Source organism: Mercenaria mercenaria, chromosome 2, assembly GCF_021730395.1.
Source record: "Mercenaria mercenaria strain notata chromosome 2, MADL_Memer_1, whole genome shotgun sequence".
Taxonomy (NCBI): domain Eukaryota; kingdom Metazoa; phylum Mollusca; class Bivalvia; order Venerida; family Veneridae; genus Mercenaria; species Mercenaria mercenaria.
This window is the reverse complement of record NC_069362.1, coordinates 67,847,355-67,875,277: the sequence shown is the minus strand read 5'-3', so window position 1 is coordinate 67,875,277 and position 27,923 is coordinate 67,847,355. Positions and strand designations below refer to the sequence as shown.

Below are 27,923 nucleotides of genomic sequence, written 5' to 3'. Positions count from 1 at the left end.
ATGTAAGTCTATGGGAAAACAATTGGTGGTCTCTAACCAGATCTACCTACTAGTTCTAAAGAAAATTTCTCCATCGTGATGATGCAAAAACATATCAAGTACGTCTAATACTTTCTTATTTAAAGTGCATTAGGTTACTTCTACGTGGATTATATAAAGTTTGGCACCGTTGATGCAAGGTATGAACATAGACTGTGAATCGGTCTTATAATCCAGGGTAAACTAAAATGCATATCATCATTATCTATATCAATACCAAGCCTAGAACTTTTAGTTGCAAAGCATGATCATTTACAAAAAAAACACCTACTAGAGTTGACCTTGACACAGGCTAATGTACAATTATCCATTTAAACAATTTGCTATCAGCTCCCATATTGCTAAGCTTATAGTCGCAGCTTTTACTTAAATCCACGTAAGCAGTGAGTGTTGAAAATTTTCAGCGTACTTTTGATCTACTAACCAATAAAAGTTGTAATTTTATAATTCTCCAACCAATCAAAACAGCTGGACTGGACGGAAATTAATACACAACTATTAATTGGCTGAACGTAATATACAGTTCCACAAAAAGTTACGTTACATTTCAAATGAATATTACATAGATAAAGTAGATACTGCCTCTAATGACGTATGTCGGAGAAGCAAGGCATGAGGTATTTATACACGTAATACGGAGTGATTGGTTTCTAAAACACGAATCTTCGGACTCCGAATTTGTGTAACTATTTATGTATCGTGCAGTTTATGGTTGCGGTGAGCTCGGCTATCTCAATAAACTTGGAATGATATTAATAAATGCAAGTGTTTGATAATACTTTGAATCACACAGACGTTTTCCTGGTATATCTACCAAAAAAGCACAGAAATACAGCCTAAATTTTAAACTGCACAGGAATATTCAAACTGTTTGGTAAAGCGTCATAATTTTGTCAAGAGGTAATGCATTTGTTATGTAAACAATGCGCGGGAGACTGCCAGTTATAGCGATTTTTTTAATCTTCACATGGTTAAAGAGGACATTGCGAGAAAACATTCACAATATGAAAGAATAACTTAATTATACTTCTTTATCTATACTGCAATACAACATGTTCAATACATTAAATCCCCACCATCGCAAATATCTTTTTACAAAATATTTCTTGTTTGTTTGAGTTTTGTCTCAAAACAAGGTTGACATAGAAGGTAAATGATCAAGTGTGCTTTCTTCTCTCTCTTTTCGAAATTCATTTTGTTCATCTAAATGCCCAATATCTGAGCGAACCCGCGTCTGATGTAAAATTGCATCCTTTGTGATCTATATCATATTGCGTCTTTACACAAATACGTACAGTTTATTGTGAGCTTTCGCAGCTAACGTGAAAAACGTTCATTCATAAGAACACAAGACGGCACTTTAAGGATGAAAATTTATGGAATGAATTACTAAAGCGAAATACAGTGACTTTGTCGGACAGCGATATGCAAATATATCATTAATTGTATTTACATTTACTATCACGGTTGTTAAAACGATTCATGTTTGTGTTGCTAAAATTAATCATAATCCCAAATAAACTGTATAGAACTAATGGGACCTAAATAGACCGTTCCATTATTGAAAGTACAAAAGCATCAAGTGGTAAACAGTACCTCTCATTCTGCTTGCACAAAATTATTGTAACATTCTCTCATCACACAGTTAGTGTAGTCGCGATCCTAGTGAATATTAAACGCCGTCACAAATATTAAACAATCTGATCGTCCAATTATTTTGACTAGTACTTAGTGGTATATCTTTAGCAAAAGAGGATTTTTTACAGTTGGATATGTTGTTCTTTGGTGTGTTGTTCATATCGTGCATCTGGATTATGCCAGTCTGTGGTGGTAAATATAGAATATAAAACTGCTCTTTGCTAAATTTTAAACAAATACTACAATTTCATGCATTGAATGCTGTGCGTTTTTTTTTCTGTCTTTCATTTCTTTCGTTTGAATTATATTGGTCCATGTGAGGATATAGAATATAGGTAGGCTATATACTTGTTTCCTATCTATTGCTCGGTTTTCCTTGAAGCAGACTTTTGTAGTATTTGAATAGTTTGGAATTTAACTTGAATGTCATAAAGTGGATAAGAAATTGTGAGGTTGTTTTTATGTCCCCTCCTTCGAAGAAGTGGGGGTATATTGCTTTCAGTCTGTCGGTCCGTCCGTCCGTCGGCCGTTAAAGCGAACGGTTTCCGCCCAATATCTAGAGAACTACATGACCCAGAACCTTCGAACTTCGTACCGTACTTGGGCTTATACAGCAAATGACTCTTTTAGCTCTTAGGGTCAGTAAATTAAAGGTTAAGGTTACAGGGGCCTGAACATTGAAAACGGTTTCCACCCAATAACTTGAGAACTACATGACCTAGAACCTTCGAACTTCGTACCATACTTGGGCTTATAAAGCAAATGTCTCTTTTAGCTTTTAGAGTCAGTAGATTAAGGTTACAGGGGCTTGAACACTGAAAACGGTTTCCACCCAATAACTTGAGAATTACTTGATCCAAAACCTTCAGACTTAGTAAAATGACTGGACTTATAAAGTAAATAACTCCTATATTTTTGGGGTTATGTCAAAGGTGAAGGTCACAGGGACCTGAACTTTGAAACTGATTCCGCTCGATGACTTAAGAAAAACTTGACTCAACTTTCAAAGTTGGCAGCATGATTGGACTTATAACGTAAATGACCACTAATGTTTTGGGAGCTAGTAGGTCAAAAGTCAAGTTCATAGTGATCATAGACAGAAAATGGGACAACCCACCATGGAGGGGCAGACATGTTATAAACAGCCCTTGCTTAATTATTTTTCTTCTTCAACTAACTCAAACGTTCAATATAATAATTTGTTTCTATCTTAAAGAAACTTTTTTTAAATGTTTTAATGAACTGTAGTTTTTGCACGTGACATGGCATTGGCTAAGATACATGACAAACGTAAATACAAGATATATTGATATAATGAATAGTGTTTAGGGTAGTAATTGATAGTGATAAATGCAAGTTAGTTGCGAGAATAACAAAAAGAAATTTAAATCAATGTATTTACACATAAATATATTCAGGAAACATTCTTTCCTAGCATCCTAATTCAATACTTCATATTGGCTCAATCTTATTTCAATAATACCAAGTCTATATTCTTTTTCTTTTTTTCTTCAAAAATAAAATCTTTACATTTCAAACACATGAGATGGCTTTAACATTTTTTATAAATGTGTATTTTAACCTTTGTCTTAAAACTGGTATAAACTTGTCAATGATAAGATTACTGGGGAAAACACTCACCTAATGATTCTTGATGTCAACGAGGAGTAGCATTGTGGACACACTAAGTAGCGAAATAACGGGGTTGTTTTTACATGTTTTTATTTTCATCATAAATATATTCATGTATCTTTCTCTATCATATGCAAAACATTATTTAAAAGTTCAAATATATATATATTTTTATTTGATACATATAATGCGATCTTTCACTGTGGATAAATATATCTGACAGGAAATTGAAACGATATACTGAATTCAAATATCAAACAATTATTATGTTTATTTTGCATAAAGTTTCCGTGTCGTGTAATCTTAATGTTCTATGTCAACAGTATCCCAAGATCGTGTATAGTTTGTTCCAATGTTTTTAATCAATTGTAGCACTGGAGTCAACAGTTGAACAAGAACATGTCAGCGTAAAAGAAGGTCAGACTGCAGTCCTGCTTTGCACCGTGAAAGAGCTAGGAACAAGAATGGTAAAGTTTTATACATCAAAATTGTTGAGATGAAAAGATATATGTTCTTTTAAGACGTGGTGTAATTTTCTTTTTCTTTTCTTTTTTAGTTTTAGTTCATACATATTACGAATGTAATTTTTTGCCTAATTATAATAGAAAAAACTAAGCCAAGAATGATTTACGTGGGCTATAAGATAGAAGATTCTTATTGGGAAAAATAACGCTGCAAAAGCTGCAAAACACAGATATAAGCGTGTAACACTAACTTGACAATTGTGATGATTCTTCTTTGCTTTTTAAAGAATAAGTAAATATATCAGCAGTATAATGAATCAGTACTAGTTGATGCATATGTTATACTAGAAATTTAGATAAAGTAACGAGTATAAATAACTGTATTCAGGTTGTCTGGAGAAAGGTAGGCTCCGACTTTCCGTTAACAATTGGTCAATACGTGTATGTGGGAGATGTGAGATTTGCTGTATCTGCTAACGGACCAGACTGGGACTTGATGATAAACAACGTCAAAAACAGTGACGCAGGAAAATATACTTGCGAAAAAAGCGCAAAAACCCCTTCCATAGTGAAAATCGTTACACTAGAAGTAACGCAGCAAGCAGGTAAAACGCATATAATCATAGTTTGTGTTGTGAATAAGAATTTTATAAAGAACAGTTTTATTGCTATCAGCTAGCACACTGCCTACACAGCCATTTGAGGAATGAAACATTTTAAACTTCGGTCTACGGAACAATCATGACATTTGTGACAGCTAGTGCGTGTATAATTTAATCGAAATATGATGTAAAGTAATCTCCACCATATGGATTTATATGTGGAGTTCAACCACCAATACACATATTAGGTGTATAGGTCAATATCTATTTTTATTTTTTTTTATAATTTCTCTTATATATTCTGACAAATCTTTCTTGGCAGTGGGACATAATTATACAAAATTTGAATAGCCTCAGGAGTTATCTCCTGTGAACTAACACACAGGGTCTTAACACAGACCAGCTTGTATTTTTACCTGTAGGTTCCCAAGCAGGACCATTTCAGTCTCGTTGTAAAGCATTGCAAATACATTTGTTTCACAACTAAGCATTTCGGGCACACAATATGTACCACAGTATGGCAGCATTAACTTAACATGCAAGACAGGTGGTGGTCAAACAGCACCTACTCATGTGGGCTGGTTTTTAATTGGTAAAAAAAAAATCAGCAGCTCAAATCTATTCTGGAATGGTAGATTATCGATAATAAGCAAGATTTACATACATGGTCATACAAAACAACTTAGAAATAACAAGCAGCCGAAAGGAGGACGCCGGGAAATATTTGGCCGAAGTTCAGATTTAAATATTGGAAGAATCAAAGTGCATGTGTTAAGAAGTAAGTCGCCTCGATGCAAATGCCTTGTACAATTATGTGTAATTTATCACGAATATGATTTTTCTTTTATTTTTGTCTCACCTGAACTTTGTTCAGGTAGTTATTAATATAGGAGGATGGTCCATCCTACGATGTCCGTCGTCCTCGGTCAACATTTTTACTTAAATATCTTATCCTCTGAAACTACTCGTCAGAATTATACCAAACCTGATCAATAACATTCTGGCATGGACATCCATCAAGTCTGTTCAAATGATTCAGCTTGGCTCCTTTTAGGGGCTGCTAAAGTTAAAAATAGACAAGGAATCGGTAAAATCGAATGATGCTCCCAGATGCATGTGCTTGTCCCAATATGGGGATTAACATATTAGAAACCAAAAAAAAATGGAGATAATAAAAGGAAGAAAATTGAATAGAGGGAGATAATTCAAAGACTAAGTAAGGTAGAGTTATAATTCAAAGACTAGGTAAGGTAGAGTTATTGTTCTTTGACACTGCACTTTCCGGCAATGGCCTCTATCATTTTGTGAAGTTTCAATGAAATGTCATTAATACTTTTCAAGTAATGCTCCGGACAAGCCTTGTTTTGTATAATAAAGGAAGATAATTAAAAAACTAGGTAAAGTAGAGGTATGATTCTTTGACACTGCACATTATCTCAATGGCTTCTATCATTTTGTGAAGTTTCAATGAAATGCCGTTAATACTTTTCAAGTTATACTCCGGAAAAGCCTTATTTTGTATACTAAAGGGAGATTATTCAAAAACTAGGTAAAGCAGAGTTATGGTTCTTTAACACTGTACTTTTCTTCAATAGTCTCTATCACTTTATGAAGTTTCAATAAAACGCATTTAATACCTTTCAAGAAATGCTCCGGACAAGCAGCCTTACTTGATAGTTGGAGATAATTCAAAAACTAGGTAAGGTAGAGTTATGGTTCTTTAACACTGCACTCTGTCTCAATGACCTTAGCCTGGGAAGCCGTTGATAATATTCGTGCTTTGGCTGAAGAAATCATACCTAATATCTATGCATCAAAGATCCTAAATTTGCGCTAATTAGTGTTAATTGGCATTCATCGAGTTTCTGATATTAAATAAACGCCTGGAGAAATCTGAAGGAGTTTCCATGTCACTGATGGTTATCGACTTTCTATAAATAGTCTAATTAATATGTGATCAAATTTGCGCTTGCTTAAAACGAAAACGAGGCAATGCTGCCGAAAATTCGGCAATTTTCGTAGATCACTATGTCTGAATCAGTATAACATCTTACCATTGGATAGCTGTGACGCACATTTAAGTTTATTCTGACATATTTTAAAGTTGTTACAACTTGCTGGAAAAGCAATGGGAGGTAAAAACTGGTATTTATATATGGCCTGGAAATCTTCGTAAGTACACGTCTCCGATTAGTCTTTTCCATGAGAATTCCGTTTCTATTTTTAGCCATGGATTATTGCTTTCAGAAGTTATCGTTCATTATTATACACCCGCATATTTCGTGTGTAATATAGGTGGCGCTGCGATCGGATAACAGGATTCTCCGGCTGTCAATTTGCAGGTAGAGAAGAAGTTAGAAATTGTCAGACTAGATTCCCAGGCTACAATGGCCTCTATGATTATGTGAAGTTTCAATCAAATGCCACTAATACTTTTCAAGTTATACTCCGGACAATAGTGTGACAGACGGACGGAGAGACGGACGGAAGGACGGACAAAGTTGCAACTATATGCTCGTCCTTCGGGGAGCACAAGAAATCTTTAAGCAACTTATTGTTGCTTGATAGATATTCACCAAATTTGGTTTGTTGCGCCCTAATGTAAGGTCCTCTCCAATTCGTTCGAACAATCCGGTCTGGGTTTTTTATGGTCTGCTACAGTGAAAAATAGAAAAACAAGAACTAATAAACTACATCTTCTCATGAGAAATGTAACGTATCTTCACCAAACTTGGTCTGTGTATCCTTATAAGGTTCTCTTCCACGTTTATTCAAATGAGTTCCCTTAAATCTTATTAGGGACAGGCAGAGCTACATTTAGAATTTTCTTTTAATTATCTTGTTATCGTTTATGAGATGTTTGTAGTGTTTTAGTATATTTATTCCCAAGAGTACATTACAGATTTGTACAATTACAACAACAAGTTAACATGTTGTTAAGGAAAGGATAAGAATGAAAGACAATGTCTTATAGAATTCTTCTCCTTAAACGGACAATACGGTTTGTATGTAAATATAGGAGAGCGTTATGTTATACTCGGAGTGGGAAATACTCTTATACATGTCTCTGTATGTTATAAAATGATAGTGACAATTAAAAGCATAGATATAGAGAATATACAACAGCATTCAGTAACGTAATTAGAAAGTGGAAGGACAGAGAAAGGTAGAGGGGAATATCATCTCGAAAGAAAAAGAAAGGTATCATGAAATCTCTTACTCTCAGATATGTAATTCTGAACATCCACGAATACTATAGTATTCTCTTGGTCGGTAAGGGGTGAGTTTCCAAGGAGCACTGTGTTAAGGTGAATCTCATAATGTTGTAGATTATGTAGAAAGACATTGTGAAAGGCAGTGTAAAATCTACATTCGAAAAAGAAACGAAAGTTTGATTCAAATATTCCACACGTCCATAAGGGAGAGGGAGAAATATTTTTCATAAACAGGTGTTTGTTGGGAGGACTACATTTAATGCGAAGTCGTGTGTGCAGAAGTTTGAGTTTTCTGCTACCAACGTAATAATTTTGTGGTATTTTTGTTTTGTTTATGTTTATTCGACTGTAAAAGATCGACAGAATTGAGCAATTGAGAACATCTACTGGTAGTTGGTTCCAGTCGCGAATGTCTGAAGGCAAAAAGGAGTTGTAATGTAAAGCAGATTTCGCGTATATAATATGTATGTCGTAAGAATTTCTCAGTGGGTATCGTGAGTTGCTAGCTTCGAGAATCAAAGATAAAAGATAATCAAGTATTTGATTTGCCTTATAAAATAAAACAAGTTTATGCTTATATCTTCTGTCCGATAGAGGTTTCCAATTGATTTCCTGATGTAAATTTTCCAATGAAATGAGCTTTGTTGCTCCAGAGGCAATGCGTGCACACTCGTTTTGTATTTTGTCAAGTTGTTCGAATTCGTACTGAGCACAATTACTCCAAACAACGTCAGCATACGCATACTCTAATATCGGTCGAATGAATGACGTGATGGTAATTTCTAGGGATTTAAAATCTAAATAGTACTTTAATTTGCGCATGATATTAACACGTTTCTTTGTCTTATTTGTGATGTATTCGATATGTTTGTGCCATGTACAATCACTAGAAAGTTTAACAAAACCGAGGTGCTTATGTTATTTGTTGTGTGAACATTTGTAGAGGTGGATGTTTACACATTTTCTATTCACAAGAAGAGATTCAGATTTTGATGGCTTGAATGTCATTTACTGGTTACAAGAAGAGATTCAGATTTCGGTGGATCACTAACCATTTTTCGGCCCAGGACGAGATTGTCTGGATATCAGACTTGAGAAGTGTGCGACTTAGTCGGGTTGTTCTCCTATTACATAGAGGCTAGTGTCATCTGCAAAGAGATTTATACAAGATCTTATTTCATGTACAATGTCATTAATAAAGATGAGAAATAGCAGACGTCCAAAGATTGACCCCTGTAGAACACCTGCTTTGAAATGAGCCCATGATGACTGGGTGCCTGGAAGTATAACCAGATGACATCTGTCAGAGAGATAACTCTGAAACCAAGAGAGCAAAGATCCAGTAATACTTATGGAAGGATAGCTCAGTGGTTTGCACACTGGCCTTCCAATCCTGAGGTCGGGGTTCGATCCCCGGCAGCTACTCGGGAATTTTCAGAAACGCTTTTCAGTGTTTCCCACCCAGCTAGAGGTGTACTGGTCAGGAACCCAGGCAATCCTTGCGTGTATCAGTGCTATACACTGGGCACGTTAAAGAACCAGGCTGTCTATTCGCAACGAGCTAGGCTAAGTTAGCCGGACAAGCCTGTATCTGATTTCTGATCTCTCTGTGGGGGCTTTGTCTCACTCTGTCCCTCTGGTCAGATCGCTCTGTGTCTGTACTAGTAGAGGATGATTTCGCGCCCTGTGTGGCTGCAGTTGCTGTAAAGCGCCTTTGAACGTGTTTATCATGAAAAGGGCGCTATATAAATCTGGTATAATAATAATAATAATACTTATATGATCCAGTTTAGATAGAAGACATTTGTACCATACTTTGTCAAAGACTTTACTTTTGTCAAATAAAACGACAGAACTACTTCCAGCCCATCGTCAAGAGTTTTGCAAAGTGTGTCGTAAATAAGACCAGTTGATTGACAGTAAAATCACCTGGAATAAAACCAGACTGGGCTGTAGTTAGAAAGTTAACATCTTGAAGTTGATTAAAGACACTCTTAAATACCAGACGTTCGAACACCTTTTTAGTTGTATTTAAGAGAAATTGGCCGATAGTTACTTGGAAGTTATGCATCGCCTTTCTTGTAAATAACAGCTGCATGGGCCTCTTTCCAAACAGACGGCATTGTACGAGTTTGTAAAGGTGTATTAGTCTACAAAGAGGGAAGGAGAGCTCATGAGAAATTTCACGTAGAGGTCCGGTCCTGCTGCCTTGTCAACTTGTAATGATTTGAGGACATCTTCGATTTCGACAGGATGTAGTATTAGATCAGATAGAAAGGTCAATGAGCAGGGCATGGTCAGGTGCCTCTCTATTGTTGTCGTCAAAGTTCGTCTGCTGTACGAAGTTATCGTTAAGAAGATTTGCCTTATCAAGGTCAGAGTATGTTGTTTAATTTGTATTAGAATACTGAAATGGGGGAATGGTATTCTTATCTGGTTTAGAAATAAATGATTAAAGAGTTTTCCACCAGTCCTTTGACGATGAAGAACCACGTTTGAGTTGTCAGAAAGGTTAAGAAAGTAGTTCGATTTGGCCTCGTTTCGGACTGTAGGCCAATGATGTTGTGATGGCGTTCTTCTGGCCTTTCTATATAGTCGTTTGCGCTTACGAATGTTTCTCCTTATGTCATTTGTCATCCATGATACATAAAGGGGTCTTATTTTAATAGTCTTATGAGGAATATTGTGTTTTGCTAGTTCTGAAATATTTGAAACAATATTATTGGCATATTTTTATATCTATATCAATGCAGTTATACAATGGATGATTTTAAAAGAATCTCGCAAGCTATCATAGTCCCAGCGGTCGTATTCCCAGACAAGTCTGTTAAAGCAGTGTCGTTTTAGTTTTTGAAATTTAAGAAATACAAATACAGGTGTGTGATATCTTTGTTCTTGTTCAAGAAAGTTTTCACCAAAGACAGAATGGAGAACCTTACTCTTATTGGAAACAAAAATAAGATCAATCAGAGATTCGGAATGTTCGGTAAAATGAGTAGGCTGATCAATTAGTTGCTTGAGATTGAATTATTGTGTGTTTGATATAATTTTTTATTTGTAACCGGATTTAATACATTGTAGTGAAAGTCACTAGTTAGTGTTTTAAGATATACAATCAATGTGAAATACTAAAACATATTTATTTTATTTTATAAAAAATAATATAGAATATATCTTTAAAAATATTTTATGAAAATAATATAAAAAAAAAATATTCATAAAAATATTTTATGAAAATGCATTGCACAATTATGTGTAATGTATCACGCATATGAACTTCCAGTTTTTTTTTTTTTTTTTTTTTTTTTTTTTTTAATTAATTCCTTTCTAATGAAATGCAATGGAACCAAACTAACTGGTCAAGTACGGTTTAAGACGATTATGACATTTTAATTCTTTATTTGAAGGGGATATTGTTGTATTATCATGTCAAGAATAAGTAAATGTTCTATAATCTTGTGCGTTGCATTATATATTTCAAAATATCCAAGACTGATTAGGTTTTATAACAGTTTTATGTCTTTAATAATTTACATATTTACAGAAGTAGCAGTTTTAATAAAGCAGTACGTGTACTTATATTAATCACAGATATTCATAGACAATCATCTAAACTGCGATACATTCATGCTAAATAGACATTTTTTTTTTCATTTTTCTACAGTGTTTAGAAGCAAAGATATACATTGTATTTCCTGCTGGTTAGATGGTCTTTAGAAAAGAGTGCCCCCACCCTTAATAGCATCAAAGAAACTGACAATTTGTTGAAGCTTCAAACTTGTGAATATTTACTAAGATATTATGTTTGATAAACAACAGAGAAATGCAAGAAGACCTCTACCAGCCTGTTCAAAAGAACAGAACAAATGTAAGTCATTTGTACTCAAAGCACACCAACTATCAATTATACAATTACCTTAAACTATATCTACTACTTGCAGTAAGGATAAATGAGAAGAGTTGATGTGGGCGACACAACTGGAGTTCTAAAGAGAACAGATCTTGATGGACAGGAAAAGACCACAAATGATGGATACCGAGAAAGAATTCTACATGATGATTAGGTTTCTTCAACAACGAGAGAAGGAAGACACACAATAAAAGCTATATATGTTCATTATTCTTTGAATAAAATTGACAACATCAGTGTTTTTCTCTGCCAATTTTCATGTTTGCCAAATACTTCAAGATTTCTAAACGTACGGTATGTTAGATGGTTACAGTCAAATGCACTGTGCAATCATCAGATCAGCACAATAAATGCCACTATATATCAATTTGTAATCAAATTGTATCTTGTTTTTATTTGAAATGTTAAAGACTTACAACATACGTATGAGTTCAGTATTATGTACCAAGTTCCGTTTATACTCGTAACTATACGCTATATACAGATTACGTATTTACAATATGATCTTGTTTCCTATTCTATCGGTTGTTACATCTATCTGTTTCCTTTTCTATCTAATGTTACGTTTACTTCTTTCCTGTCCCTTTGTTTCCTGCCCCATCGGTTGTTACAGCCACATGTTTCATACCTGTCTTGTTTCCTGTCATGTCCTGTATTGCGTCGGATTGTTTCCTGTCCTATCCTGTGTTATTCCCATGGCTTCCTGTCGTCTCCAGTGTTGCGTCTTATTGTTTCCTGTTCTATCCTGTGTTACGCCGCCAGGTCTCCTGTCCTATCCTATTTTGTGTCTGATTGTTTCCTTCCTACCCTGTGTTAAGTCTTAGGCTGGCTTTCATGTTAAATAACTTGTTGTCAGGCATTCCTTACCCTTTAACCAATTTTACCGATTTTTGTATTTTTGGGCAAGAATCGTCTCTGACCCATCCGTCAAGGTAATGGTATACCTGTGCCTTAGTGGTTCTGTCATTTAGTGCATGACAAATCGCGCATGTTACACAATGTTCTCTAAAATCATATTTCGTTTTCCAGCCAAAATAACTGTTGTATAAAGTTTCGTTATTTCTTGCAGTATGTATGTACTTGGACAGCGATTTAATATCTTTGAAGTCATAAAGGTTAATGTACGAGTTTGGTATAATATTGTCAGTGTTTATATTCCTCCAGTTCACTATGGGTATTTGACCTCTACGTAAACTTTCCCAATATTTTTCATTATCCCCCGCCGGTGAAATCGGGAAGGGGTATTGAAATGGCGTTGTCCGTCCGTGCGTCCGTCCGTCCGTCCGTCCGCAGCCATTTCTCAGTAACTAGCAGGTAGAATTTCATAAAACTTGAAATAAACATGAACCAACATACTCCGATGATGCCCGTCAAGTTTTTTTTTTGATTGGTCAATGTCCATTAGAGTTATTGTCCTTGATTTAATGCAAAATCCACGTCTGCAGTCATTTCTCAGGAACAAGCTGGTAGAATTTCATGAAACTTGAAATAAATATGAACCAATATACTTCGATGATGCCCGTCATGTTTTTTATGGTCAATTTTCCTTAGAGTTATTGCCCTTGATTTAAAGAAAATTACACGTCCGTAGCCATATCTACGAAGTGGTTGGGAATATTTAAATAAAACTTCATAAACATGTTCAACACTATGAGGTTATGCGGCCCGTCAAGTTTCAGTCAGATTGCCCAAGTAACACCAGAGTTATGGCCCTTAGAATTTTCTTGTGTTAACTATATAGGGTACTATAAATACGGCAATTTCTGCTTCATAACTTGTGATGTATTTGACCTAGAACTATGAAACATAAACTGAATTTAGATCACCAAAATGTAGTTGAACACACATAGTTTCGTCCGGATCTCTTTACTAACTTTAGAGTTATTGCCCTTTAATTGTTTAAAAATCCACAGATTTGTACATAACAAACCAACCAATTGGTAGAATTTCATTAAACTTCTTTCATTCTTTTCCATGAACATTTATTATAAACATGTGAAGTTGTGTATCCACACCTGGTCACCACCTTGCCTTGGTCAAATCCATCCCTCCCCCCCCCCCTCCCAAACAATTTTTTTTTCATTCCGTTTTTTAATTTTTTTTTCAAACCTTCCACGAATATTTATCAACATGCAAAATTCTACCGTTCCCCCACCTCACTCCTCCACCCAGTCATGCCTACCAACCCGATTATTTTTTTTTAATTTTCCATCAATATTTATAATCAAAATGTGAAGTTTTGTACCCTCACCTGGTCATCCCTGCTGCCCTCTACGGGTTTGGTTGTTTGGTTTGTCTGCACCCCCTCCAGCTTGCCCAGTGCCCCAATCTCTCCTACGCCAGTGAACACTGGTAGTTTAATTCTCTTTCAATGGTAGTAATTTGTCGTTAGATGTATATGAATGTTGTATATGACAGTGTAATGGTCGTTATTATTTTATATTAGCAAACGCTATAATTGTAATAACAGTACTTTCGACGGAATGTTTTCCATTTAACGTTTAGGTTGCTAATTTTATCAATTTCGTATAAATGCCATTTTAGTAATACATGGAGTGCAAGTGTAGTCTACACAAACCAAAGTTCAACAGATTAATGGTAGTCAGTATTTTCAAAAGTAACAAATACCATTTAATGATTAATACTGTGTAAATGGGTGTCCAGCCGACAAAAGTTACGGCTCCAAGATTTGTTTCGAGTATCTTTTCGTTATAGTTCAGTCTCGAGGTCAGCGATTTGCGTTTTACTTCATCTAGATTATAATTACTGTCTGTTAAATCTACTCAAAATGCCGCAACCTGCCATATAAAGCAGCTAGGGTTAAACATTACGACGGCCTTTATTTTTTCCTACACAACATGTGAGGTGCAGTTATGTGCATTTCATGGTTTTAACGTTATTTCGTATTTTTATTATAGTCATGTGTAAGTACATTCCATTTAAATTCAGTGATATCTGTATTTTCACCAGCTATGTCTGTGGATTACAAGCACACACTGCCAAACACATCATAATCAAGTCTTATTATTTTTCCTTAGTTGCATTCTTTGCTTCCAAATGATCTTCATATATTGATATTTTATTAACAATCACAACACCAGTCTTTAAGTGTCGCGAGGTATTCAAGTACTCGAACTCCGAGTTGTTATATTTTAAAAATAAATAAAGCGGATGTACAGGTAGAGAATATATAACTGTATGGTAAGAAAAGCAATAGTTTCAGTAGTGCACATGATATTATACAGAAAGAGCTATAAATTGAGGTAATAAAAACAATTGACTCATTGATAAATTTGCTAAGTTAACCAAATATTCATATGTTTGACAAATATATTTGAAAACAATTATAGAAGATTTGATATAACAAGAAACTAACAAACTATGATTTTACGTTCATAGTAACATATTAGTTGTCGAGTGTCAGTTATTTACAAACATCAGTCTATAATGTGCATACAATAGAATCAATATATCTTAAGAAACTTACAATAGCTTTATACTGTTTATTATCACTATTCAGTCAGAAATTTCTGTGTACCTCAAATGGCTGTTCCGTATGAAATGACTTACCGCACCATTGAGAAAAACAACGCAGTGAACTCATCTCATTGTACGGCATTTCACCAATACGTTAACAAACCAAGAACTTTGCTTGCAAGTCTTTCTAACCAGTGTGACTGTTTAATTAAGAATCTTTTCTAACAGTAAACCTAAATAAACATAACTAGATCTACCTACTTTTTCTAAATTTGTTTCACCATTAAGTACTACTAACATTTTATTGTCCAAAATGCGTTAGTTTCTTTGCCACCATCGATGCAAGGTATGAACATAGATTGTGAATCGGTCTTGTTTTCAAACAGAAGCACAATATCGCAGTGTAAATTAAAATGCATATCATTATTATCTATATCGATACCAAGCCCAGATGCTTGTAGTTGCAAAGCATGATCATTTACAAAAGAAACTGGAGTTGACATAGGCTGATGTACAATTATCCATTTAAACAATTTTCTATCAGCTCCCATATCGCTAAGCTTATAGTCGTAGCTTTTCCTGAAATCCACGTAAGCATTGAGTGTTGAAATTTTTCGGTCTAGTTGACTAAGCCAACTTTGACCTATATAATAACAAATAACAAATAAAAGTTGCAACTTTATAATGCTCCAACCAATCAAAACAGCTGGACTGGACAGAAATGAATACATAACTTTTAATTGGCTGAAATTATTATACTGTTCCACAAAAAAACTTTCGTTACATTTCAAAAAAAAATTAAGAAAATGTGGGCAAAAATTGAGATTTGTCCAGATATTGACATAAATGGACTAGTTTAGTCAAATATTGTAAAAAAAATGAACAGTTCATTGAAATTTGCAATAAAAATTGATAAAAAGCAAAATAAAAATCACATTTTCACTGTTTTGAGTGTATTTTGTTTTAAAAATGCACATTTACACAATAAATTTTGCCTATTTATTGCTTTCAGTGGGGACATCTGGTATATTTCAAAGTCTTAGTTTGTAATTTGCTTGCAAATCATTGTGAAAATTTCTAAAATAGGGCAAAAGTCAGCTCAGACTAGAAGAACTGGTTAAAAATTATGTCGCGACATCAATTTTGAAGGAAAATTGGCACAGAGACACGCGCTACTGAAAATGCCATAAAACCTTGAAAACTGATTTGATCAAGCTGAAACTTGGTATTTTTATGCAGATATGTTACTGGTACTATACAAATGAAATTGGGACTATTACAGAAAACCAGTTTTTCTTATAGGCCTAACTAAAGTAAAGGAACCAGCGTGGGAGCCATCTGTCTAATCGAGTAATGGCGGACAGGTTTTTGAACATATTGGAGAGATTGGTTTATAAAACACGAATCTTGGGACTCCGAATTTGTGTAAATATTTATGTATCGTGTAGTTTATGGTTGCGGTGAGCTCGGCTATCTCCGTAAACTTGGAATGATAGTAATAAATGCAAGTGTTTGATAATACTTTGAATCAAACAGACTTTTCCCTGGTATATCGACCGAAAAGTCTCAGAAATACAGCCTAAATTTTAAATTGCACAGGAATATTCAAACTGTTTGGTAAAGCGTCATAGTTTTGGCAAGAGGTAATGCATTTGTTATGCAAACAACGCACGGAAGACTGACAGTTATAGTGATTTTATTGTAACTTCACATGGTTAAAGAGGACATTGCGAGAAAACATCCACAATATGAAAGAATAACCTTATTATACATTTTTATTTATACTGCAATCCAACATTTTCCATATATTAAATCCCCACCAACGCCTTGTTTGATTTTTGTCTCAAAACAAGGTTGTCATAGAAGATAAATGATCAAAACGTTCATTCAGATGAACACAAGACGACCCTTTAAAAACGAAAATTTATGGAATGAATTTTTAAAACTAAATATAGCGACTTTGTCGGACATAGAAATGCAAATATATCATTACTTGTATTTACATTTACTATCACGGTTATTAAGGCGATGCATGTTTGTGTTGCTAAAATTAATCATAATCCCAAATAAATTGTATTGACCTAAATAGACCGTTCCATTATTGAAAGTACAAAAGCATCGGTGACATAACTAAAGTATGTACATGTATCAGCTGTGTCTCAAGTGGTAAACAGTACCTCTCATTCTGCGTGCACAAAATCCCTGTAACATTCTCTCATCACACACACACAGTTAGTGTAGTCGCGATCCCAGGAAATATTAAGATAATTTTTCATATGGGCAATATCTCCACTCGCCGTCACAAATATTAAACAATCTGACAGTGGAAATATTTTGACTAGCACTTGGTGGTATAGCTTTAGCAATATAGAGGATTTTTACAGTTGGATATGTTGTTTTTTGGTGTATTGTGTATATCGTGCTTCTGGACTGTGCCAGTCTGTCGTGGTAAATATAAAATATAAAACTGCTCTTTGCTAAATTTTAAACAAATACTACAATTTCATGCATTGAATGTTGTGTGGGTTTTTTTTTTATCTTTTTTTTTTTTTTTTTTTTTTTTTTTTTTTCGTTTAAATTATGTACTTTTTTGGTGCATGTGAAGAGTTAAAACATAGGTATATATTTGTTTCTAATTTATTGCTTGTGTTTTCGTTAAAGCAAGCGTTTTGTTGAATTTGAATAGTTTGGAATTTAACTTGAATGTCATAAAGTGGATAAGAAATTGTGAGGTTCTTTTTATGTCACTTCCTTCGAAGAAGTAGGGGTATATTGGTTTCAGCTGTCGGTCGCGTTGGTCAGTCTGTCGGTCGGTCCGTCTGTTCGTCGGCCTGTAAAGCGAATGGTTTCCGCCCAATATCTAGATAATTACATGACCCAGAACCTTCTAACTTGGTACCATACTTGGGCTTATAAAGCAAATGACTCTTTTAGCTTTTAGGGTCTGTAGATTTAAGGTTAAGGTTACAGGGGCCTCAATGTAAAAAACTGTTTCGTCCCAATAACTTGAGAACTACTAGATCCAGACCCTCCAGGCTTAGTAAATGATTAGACTAATAAAGTAAATAAGTCCTATACTTTTGGAATTATGTCAACGGTAAAGGTCGCAGGTGCCTGAAGTTTGAAACAGATTCCGCTCAATAACTTAAGAACAACTTTGTTTATGTCAGCTGAATTATAACTATGCCGTTATAATATAATTATGCATGTATATATTGTCACTAAGTGATTGCCTAAATGAAAATTGTATAAATGGATACTGAAAGGCAATATCTATTTAAGAGGTATTTGTCGAAGAATGAATGTGATGTCGATTAGGTTATGTGATAGTTTAAATTGTATTTGGTTGTTGTTGTTGTTGCCACAATTAAAATTAAGATGTATCATTTGTACATTGTACTGATCTATATCTTCATATGCTACCTTCTATAAATAAAGATGTTATTATTATTATCATTATTATTATTATTATTATTGACTAAACTTTCAAACTTGTCAGCATGATAAGACTTATAAGGTAAATGACCCCTATTGTTTTGGGGGCTTGTAGGTCAAAGGTCAAGTTCATAGTAATCATGGACCGAAAATGGGACAACCCTCCACGGAGGGACATACATGTTATAAGAACAGCCCATGTTTTTTTTTTTCTTCAACTAACTCAAATGTTTCAGTATAATTACTTTTTTTCTGTCTTGAAAGGAAACATTTTAATGTTTAATGAATTGTAGTTTTTGCACGTGACATGACAGTTGCTAAGATACATGACAAACGTAAACACAAGATACAATAAATATGATATAATGAGTAGGGTAGTAATTGATTGTGACTGGTGCAAGTTAGTTGCGAGAATATCAAAAAGAAATTTAAAACAATGTACTTAAACATAAATTTAAAGATGTGAGAATTTGTTAAAAGTAACACAAGCATAAATCTAATTCGTCTGGGAATAAAGAGGGATTCATCTCCCAAAATTATAAACATTTTAGAAAACATTCTTTCCCAGCTTCCTCATTCAATGCGTCATATGAGCTTAATCTTATTTAAAAAAATATCAAGTCTTTTTCTTTTTTTTTCAAAAATAAAAACTTTACATTTCAAACACATGTGATGGCTTTAATATTTTTTATAAATATGAAATATGTATTTTAACCCTTGACCTAAAACTGATATAAACTTGTCATTGTTACGTTAACTGGGGAAAACACTCACCTAACGATTTTTGATGTCAACAAGTAGCATTTTGAACATGACCGGGTGGTTTTTACATTTTTTTTTATTTTTTATCATAAATATATGCATGTGTATTCTTCTTTCACGTGCAAAAAAAAAAACTGATTTTAAAAGCTCAAATATGAATTTATTATTTGATGATACATATAATGCGATCTTTCACTGCTGATAATTATAACTGACAGGAAATTAAAAAGATATACTATATTGAAATATCAAACAATTATTTTGCATAAAGTTGTGCAAACAGTATCCCAAGATCGTGTAGGGTTTGTTCGAATGTGTTTGATTAATTGTAGCACTGGAGTCAACAGTTGAACAAGAACATATCAGCGTAAAAGAGGGTCAGACTGCAGTCCTGCCTTGCTCCATGAAAGAGCTAGGAACAAGAACGGTAATGTTTTATAAGCCAAAGTTTAAAAATGAAAATATTGAAAATATATATAGAACATCAGTTATTTTAAAATGTGATGTAATTTCCTTTTTCTTTTCTTTTTTAATTTTAATTTTATTTCTAGTTACAATAGAAACTAAGTCAAGAATGATTTTCATGGACTATAAGATAGGAGATTCCTGTTACGAAAAATAATGCTGCAATACACTGTTCTATAATAGCTTACATGTTCTAGGTAAACGTGTAACAGTAACTTGACAATTGTGATGATTCTTCTTTGTTTTTAAAGAATAAGTAAAAATATCATCAGTTTAATGTTCAGTATTAGTAGATGCATATGTTATACTAGACATTTATATTACGTAATGACTATAGATAACTGTATTCAGGTTGGCTGGAGAAAGGTAGGCACCGACTTTCCGTTAACAGTTGGTCAATTCGTTTATGTGGCAGATGAAAGACTTGCTGTATCTGCTAACGGACCAGACTGGGACTTGATTATAAAAAGCGCAAAAAACAGTGACGCAGGAAAATACACGTGCGAAATAAGCGCAAAAACTCCTTCCATGGTGAAAATCGTTACACTAGAAGTAACAGAAGTAACGCAACAAGCAGGTAAAACTCGTATAATCATATATTTTGTGTTTGTTAAGAACGGTTTTATTGCTATCAACTTACACCCGAGGACTGAAACATTTTAAACCTCAGACTGCGGAACAATCATGACGTTTGTGACAGCTAGTGCGTGCATAATTTAATCGAAATATCGTGTAAAGTAATCTCCACCATGTGCATTTATATGTCGAGTTCAATCACCAGTGTATAGATTAGGTGTATAGATCAATATAAGCTTTGAATACGTGGCTCGTTCTACCAGCAATACGCAATAACAGATCATTATTACATACACATTTCTATTCCCCGTGAAGTTACACTGGTACCGGAAACGTCAATATTTTCAATACACTGATGCCTGAATTTCATATCGGGTGCGTGACGTAATTAAGTGTGTGTTGCTGCACTATTTTTTCTATTTAGTTCAGTGTTGTCAATCCTATTCAGGCTGTTGAACATATTTTTGATATTTACATAATATTTATACGTGTAGATGCGTATGTAATAAAAAGGTTATTATCTTTGCATCGGGGAATATGCACTCGTTCTCCAGCGGAAGAATATTGCGCTCCTAAAGTCGCGCAATATTTCCGCTGAAGAACTCATGCATATTTCCCGATACAAAGCTAATAAACTATAAGTATTACCACAAATCATCCTAAGTTCCGCATGACTTTATTTTCTTTCTTCGCATATAATATTTTATTTCATTCTATTTCTACTTGTAGGACTTCAGGCAGGACCATTTCAGCCTTGTTTTTTTAATTGCAAACACATTTTTGTTTCAGACCTAAACATTACGGGCACAAAATTTGTACCACAGTATGGCAACATCAATTTAACATGCAAGACAGGTGGTGGTCACACAGCACCTACTCATGTCGACTGGTTTTTTAATGGTCAAAAAATCAGGAGCTCAAATTCATTCTGGAATGGTAGATTATCGATAATAAGCTGGCAAGAGTTACATACACGGTCATACACAAGTAACTTAGAAATATCAAACAGCCGAATGGATGACGCCGGGATATATGTGTGCCGAAGTTCAGATTTAAATATCGGAAGCATCAAAGTGCAAGTGTTAAGAAGTAAGTCGCCTCGATGAAATTGTCTTGTACTTTTTAATTATGTGTAATGTACCACACATATGTTTTTACTGGTTTTTTTATCTCACCTAAACTTTCTTTCAGGTAGGTATTAGTATAGATGGATGGCCCATCTTTCGACGTCCGTCGTCCTACGTCAACATTTTTACTTAAATATCTTATCCTCTGAAACTAATTGTCAGCATTATACCAAACTTGATCAACAACTTTCTAGCATGGACATCCATCATGTCTGTTCAAATGATGCAGCTTGGCCCCTTTTTAGCAAATTTTCTCCTTCACCACTTGATAGATATTCAACAAATTTGGTTTGTAGATCCTTGTAATGTCCTCTCAAATGCGTTCGAACAATGGTTCTGCTTTTTTATGGCCTGTCACAGTTAAAATAGAAGAAAATACTTTCAAACTTCTTCTCATGAGAAATGTAACGTGACTTCACCAAACTTGGTATCCTTATAAGGTTTTCTTTCAAGTTTGTTCAAATAATTTCACTTCACCCCTATTAGTGACAAGCAGAGCTACATATAGAATTATCTTTAAATGATAATTGAGCCGTGCCATGAGAAAACAAACAAAGTGGGTTTGCGACCAGCATGGATCCAGACCAGCCTGCGCATCCGCGCAGTCTGGTCAGGATCCATGCTGTTCGCTAACAGTTTCTCTAATTGCAATAGACTTTGAAAGCGAACAGCATGGATCTTGACCAGACTGCGCGGATGCACAGGCTGGTCTTGATCCATGCTGGTCGCAAACCCACTGTGTTGGTTTTCTCATGGCGCGGCTTATATTACATATTTCATAAAATGTATAGTTAGATTAATTTCTTTCTAACAAAATGCTATGGAACCAAATTGTTTAGGACGATTATGACATTTTAATTCTTTATTTGAAGGGGCTAGGGCTGTGTTATCATCTCAAGAAAACGTAAATGTTTTATAATCTTGTGCGTTGCACTATATATTTCAAAATACCCAGTACTAATTAGGTTTATATCAGTTTTATGTCTTTAATAATCAAGAAGCGTAAGTAGCAGTATGTGTTCTTATAATAATCACAGACATTAATAGACAATCATCTAAACATACAATACATTCGTGTTTAATTAGCTGGGTTTTTTTGGCATTTTTCTCCAATACATTGTAATTCCTGGTTTGATTGTCTTTAGAAAAGAGTTTCCCCTTTAATTGAATTAGAGAATCTTACAATTTGTTGAAGCTTCAACCTTGAGAATATTTACTAAGATATTATGTTTGATAAACAACAAAGAAATGCAAGTTCCAAATAGTCGGATATTAAATTTGATTTATTTATTTCTCTTAATCTATTTAAATCCTTTGATGACCTGACCTTTATAGGCCTGGTCAAATGTAAGTCATCGGCTTAAGTGCTAAAAAGTGTAAAACTGTCTTTAAAATACTAGATTTTAAGATAAACTGTCCAAAACACCAAGTATGTGAGATTTGTACTAACAACTTTATACACTTTCCTTTTTGGTATAGATCGTAAGATTTAATCTAGGCTAAATCATTCTATCTCAACAATGCTGAAATATTCTGAAAAAAAATTACTCATAGAAAAGTGTAAACATCATCTGAAAACTTACAAAGTCAAAAGCTCCTTCTATAGTGAGCGACTTAGGCTCATTTGGCCTCTTGTTTAAAAGATTTAGTTCTAGTATAACATAGTTACAGCTCTGGGTTAACAGTTAAATGCTGCTAATCGTATCGTGTTTTTTTCTATGACTGATACACTGACGAATTGTATGAAACCGGTTAAAAACGACTTTCTTTTCTAACAATATTTATATTTTCAGTTAAGTCAACTCCAGTAGCAACAACGTCTATACCAGCAGCTACAACACAGCTAAATGGCAACTCGGATAAACCGAACCAGGTAAGAGAAACGTCACAGCTAAATGGCAATTCAGGTAAACCGAACGAGGTAAGTGAAACGTCACAGCTAAATGGCAACTCGGGTAAACCGAACCAGGTAAGTGAAACGTCACAGCTAAATGTCAACTTGGGGAAACCGAACCAAGTAAGTGAAACGTCATAGCTAAATGGCAAGTCGGATAAACCGAACCAGGTAAGTGAAACGTCACAGCTAAATGGCAAGCCGGATAAACCGAACCAGGTAAGTGAAACGTCACAGCTAAATGGCAACTCGGGTAAACCGAACCAGGTAAGTGAACGTCAAAGCTAAATGGCAAGTCGGGTAAACCGAACCAGGTAAGTGAAACGTCAAAGCTAAATGGCAACTCGGATAAACCGATTCGCAGGGAAAAGCCTCCTCACACATAGGCGAAAAAAAACCAACGTCAACTTGCGTGTACAGGCGAATAGGACTTTAGCCAAATCCGTTCCCATTAGTATATGTGCATTTTACAACGTTGGTGGTGTTCGTATGGATGCGTTTGAGCATGTTAAAAAAATTGTGGCGATTAAAAGTTTCGTCTCTCATTCGTTAAAATTCGTTTCAATACGTTAACAAGTCGGAAAGTCTTCGCATAGCGTTCGTCAACTGGCGTTAGAGGTCGCAAGTTATTAGGTCGTGATCAGCTAATTTGTATATCAAGCGATCGAGGACGACCCCATGACGAATCTTTGCGATAGTTTGCGAAGTTGTACGAAATAATAGGGAATGATTACGTATTGTAGCTAATTGAATCCGAATTTCATGACGAATGAAAGCAAATTGTAACGATTAATAAATGTTCAGGAAACGAACGGCACGCTTGCATACGAATCATTACGAAGGGTAACTACGACATGCGAATTCACGCGAATCATAACGCCTCTAAATTTCTTGAGTAGTTTTGAGTACCTCAACAGTTTTGTGTACACATATATACAACGCCTGATACTGCAATATGTGGCTGCTATGGCCTACCAAGAAGTCTTCCACCAAGAACTTAACAGCCACCAGTTTATCAGAGGCCGATTGAGGTGGAGAAGAGGAGCCAGAGCACGTTGCATCTGGTGAAGACCATGGCTGCATCCCGAGATTCGGCGCCAAATTGGCATCTATGATCGAGCTCATGGTTAAGCTCAGAACAGATGATCCTAGAACCTTCAAGAAATTCCTCTGCATGCCAACTGAAATGTATGATGAAATATTCAAGAAGGTCCGTCATCGCTTCTGGTACAGGGGGTCCCTGTATGCAGGCCTCAAGTTAGCTGCCAGTCTACGCCACCTGATTTCTGATGCCAAGTACTCAGACATGCAGTACTCCTGGCGGGTCGCTGAGAATACCCTCTCTGTAGTGGTCAGAGAAGTATGTCATGCTTTATGTGAGAAATATGTTGATGAGGTTATGCCAGCCCCCTCCACACCTGAAGAATGGAAACAACTGGTTAATGGTTTCCTCAAGAAATGGAACTTCCCTATTTGTGTTGCTGCCATTGATGGCAAACACATAGCCATCAGAAAGCCTGCCAGCTCTGGTTCCTTATATCATAATCATAAAAGTTTCTTCAGCATCATCTGGCCATTGTCGACTCAGACTACAAGTTGGTGAAGTGTGACCTGGGTGGTGAGTATAAGTCCACATGAGCCGTGCCATGGGAAAACCAACATAGTGGGTATGCGACCAGCAAGGATCCAGACCAGCCTGCGCATCCGCGCAGTCTGGTCAGGATCCATGCTGTTCGCTAACAGTTTCTCCAATTCCAATAGGCTTTAAAAGCGAACAGCATGGAGCCTGACCAGACTGCGCGGATGCGCAGGCTGGTCTGGATCCATGCTGGTCGCAAACCCACTATGTTGGTTTTCCCATGGCACGGCTCACATAAATTTTACTACATTTGTAATTATATGAATTAAATATATTTATTGCTATTTTCAATGTATACTGGCAATTTCTTATCCTTCTGTACTTTCAGGATATGGTTCAAATGGAGATGCCAAGATTTATAATGCATCAGAATTCCTGGAGATGGTGCAGGATGGTTCCATTGGATTTCAAGACCAACAGTCCTTTCCCAAAATACAGTGGAACCATCCTGCACCATCTCCAGGAATTCTGATGCATTATTATAGATCTTCAGGGTGACCACGCTGCTCATCAGACTGCACCTCTGGTTTCTCGGGTTTCTCTGGCTCTACAGCAGCAACCTTCCTCGCTCTAGATCCTTTTCCTCTACCCCTTGGTATACTTTTGGACTTGCAGAACTTCAAAAAAGTTAAAAATCATACAGCAGTAAAACAGCAATACGACGTGATGTCGAGTTGGAGAAAGTTAGAGTGCAAATTGACCCACCTGGTTTTCACCAGTCTAGTATAGCGTCTGGTAATGGTCGGATACGGGAATACCCTTTTGGAAAGCTTAGGACGGCTTCGGAAGCATGCGCAAGCACGCGCAAAGTTGCGCTTAGGTTCACATGTTTGCGCTCCTAATCGCTAATGGAAAGAACAAAGATTGTTTGCGCGACCCAACAGCGAATAACAGTAACCAAACGTCACACTTCGTAAATCATTCGCAACAAATAGTTCACATACGTTTACCTTTCGTTTTATTTCAAACAATGTAACAAATTTTCAAACAGATTCGGTCGAAATTCGTCAGAGTTTACAATTTACCCAATTCGCCAGGCTGCGTTTATTATGAATTCTCCTGTGTGAGGAGGCTTTAAATTGCAACTAAAGCTAATCGATCCAGCTACGTCAAACTTCACGGGTATCCAAACTTAAAGCCAAGGAAGAGACAATTGTCTAACACAATAATTGTATAACTGTTTTTAGCATACATCTATTTCAAACGCAGGCTTTGATGCTATTGCGCTGGTTATTTTAAAATATTTTTGCTTACAGTCATTCTTGTGTTTTTTCTTGAATGTCTTTCTACAATATCAAATAATACAGAAGGGAGCTAATTGCCCTCAAGTATCGGAGACCGGTGACATTGAAAATATGGAAAATATGCGATCTAATAACATCATATACTTATTGACTAGCATGTCATTCACTAAGTGTTTAAGTACAGAACGTCAGACATAAATTTCAATCTTTTCATCTAATTTGCCAAGCAAATATATATTGAACTATGGGCCAGTGAATGACCCTAACTATGAGGACCGGAGTCGGGTAATAAGGACTTTACTGGTGATTAGAACTACGCTAAGTAAAAAAGTAGAAGACTATTAAATATACGGTTAATATCACCACTTGGCTTTAAATATGATAGTAGCGTTATGGCAACGTTGGTTCACACAGTAACTACTTACAAACGAGATATTAGTGTACACATTATAACAGTTAACTCGAAAAAAAACAACTATTTTTGGTATATAATCCCAACGCTTTACTTTCAGAAAATAAAGCACATATTCATGCCCCCACAAAACGAAGTTTGGAGGAGAGGGCGGTATTTAGGAGTGAGCCTGTCGGTCGGTCAGTCAGTCCGTTGGTTTTCATGGTTTCCGGACAGTAACTCGTGAAGAGCTTGACAAATTTAGATAATTTTTGGTACACAGGTTTAACATCATAAAATACAGGCCAAGTCCGACTTTGAGGTCCGTAGGTCAAGGTCAGAATGACCCGGAACAATTAAACGGTTTCCGGATGATAACTTGAGAACGCTTTGGCCAATTATCATAAATTTTGGGATACAGCTTAACATAAAAAATACAGGTCAAGTTCGACTTTGAGGTCAGTAGGCCAAGGGTCAAGGTCACAATAACCCGGAACAATTAAAAGGTTTCTGGATGATAACTTGAGAATGATTTGGCCTAGGATCACGAAAGTTAATGGAGAGATTGGTCATCGCCAGCAGATGACACCTATAAATTTTGAGGTCAGTAGGTCAAATGTCATTTCCGGATGATAACTTGAGAACGCATAAACCTAGGATCACGACACGTACGTAATTATTATAGGGATGTTAATCATGACCAGCAGATGACCCCTATTTTTTAAGGTTCGACTTTGACATTGGCTTACTTCTGTGACAAGGCCGTATTGTGGGGGTATAATTCGTCACTCCTGTGACAACTCTAGCGAAGCTTGCTGCAGACATGCCTTTGATAGAGTAGATAACCAAACACTCTACATGTATTTCTATAATATTAAACTGACATTTCTTAGAAAAATACCAAACTGTCCACTCTGTTCCTATTTCAGGGTAACACTGAGAATGAAAATGCAAACGACACGTTATCAAGGTAAAAGAAACGTAGTTTTCTTTTTAAACGTTTTTAATCATTTTGTGTATTTTTTTGTAAAATGAAACAAATTTCTAGTTTTTTTTCTTTTTTTGTTTTTTTTTTTTTTAGTTTATTACCGGTGTAGAACAGACTTTCATGCTTCATTTTGTACTCAAAATATACCAGCTATTAATGAAACAATTACTTTAAATTACTACTTGCAGTGAGAATATAAGTGAAGAGATGATGAGGGCGACTCAACTGGAGTTCTACCGGGAACAGATCTTGACGGACAGGAAAAGACGACAAATGATGGATACCGAGAAAGAATTCTACGAAGCTATGATTAGGTTTCTTCAACAACGAGAGGAGGAAGACAAAAAATAAAAGCTATATATGTTTATTATTCATTAAATGAAATTGACACCATCAGCGTTTTTTTGTTTTGTTTTTTTTTGTTT

General features: G+C 35.4%; 1 protein-coding gene across 1 annotated transcript; it reads left to right on the top strand.

The window, feature by feature from the left end:
- Nucleotides 1–1,658: 1,658 nt before the first annotated feature.
- Nucleotides 1,659–27,894, top strand: LOC123564186 (junctional adhesion molecule B-like). Its single transcript, XM_045357557.2, has 9 exons — nucleotides 1,659–1,869; nucleotides 3,682–3,776; nucleotides 4,162–4,378; nucleotides 19,507–19,601; nucleotides 19,991–20,216; nucleotides 21,005–21,304; nucleotides 23,136–23,215; nucleotides 27,440–27,480; nucleotides 27,687–27,894. Exons 1-9 carry the CDS (start codon nucleotides 1,812–1,814, stop codon nucleotides 27,847–27,849), a joined length of 1,275 nt encoding a protein of 424 aa, XP_045213492.2. The 5' UTR covers nucleotides 1,659–1,811; the 3' UTR covers nucleotides 27,850–27,894.
- Nucleotides 27,895–27,923: the final 29 nt, after the last annotated feature.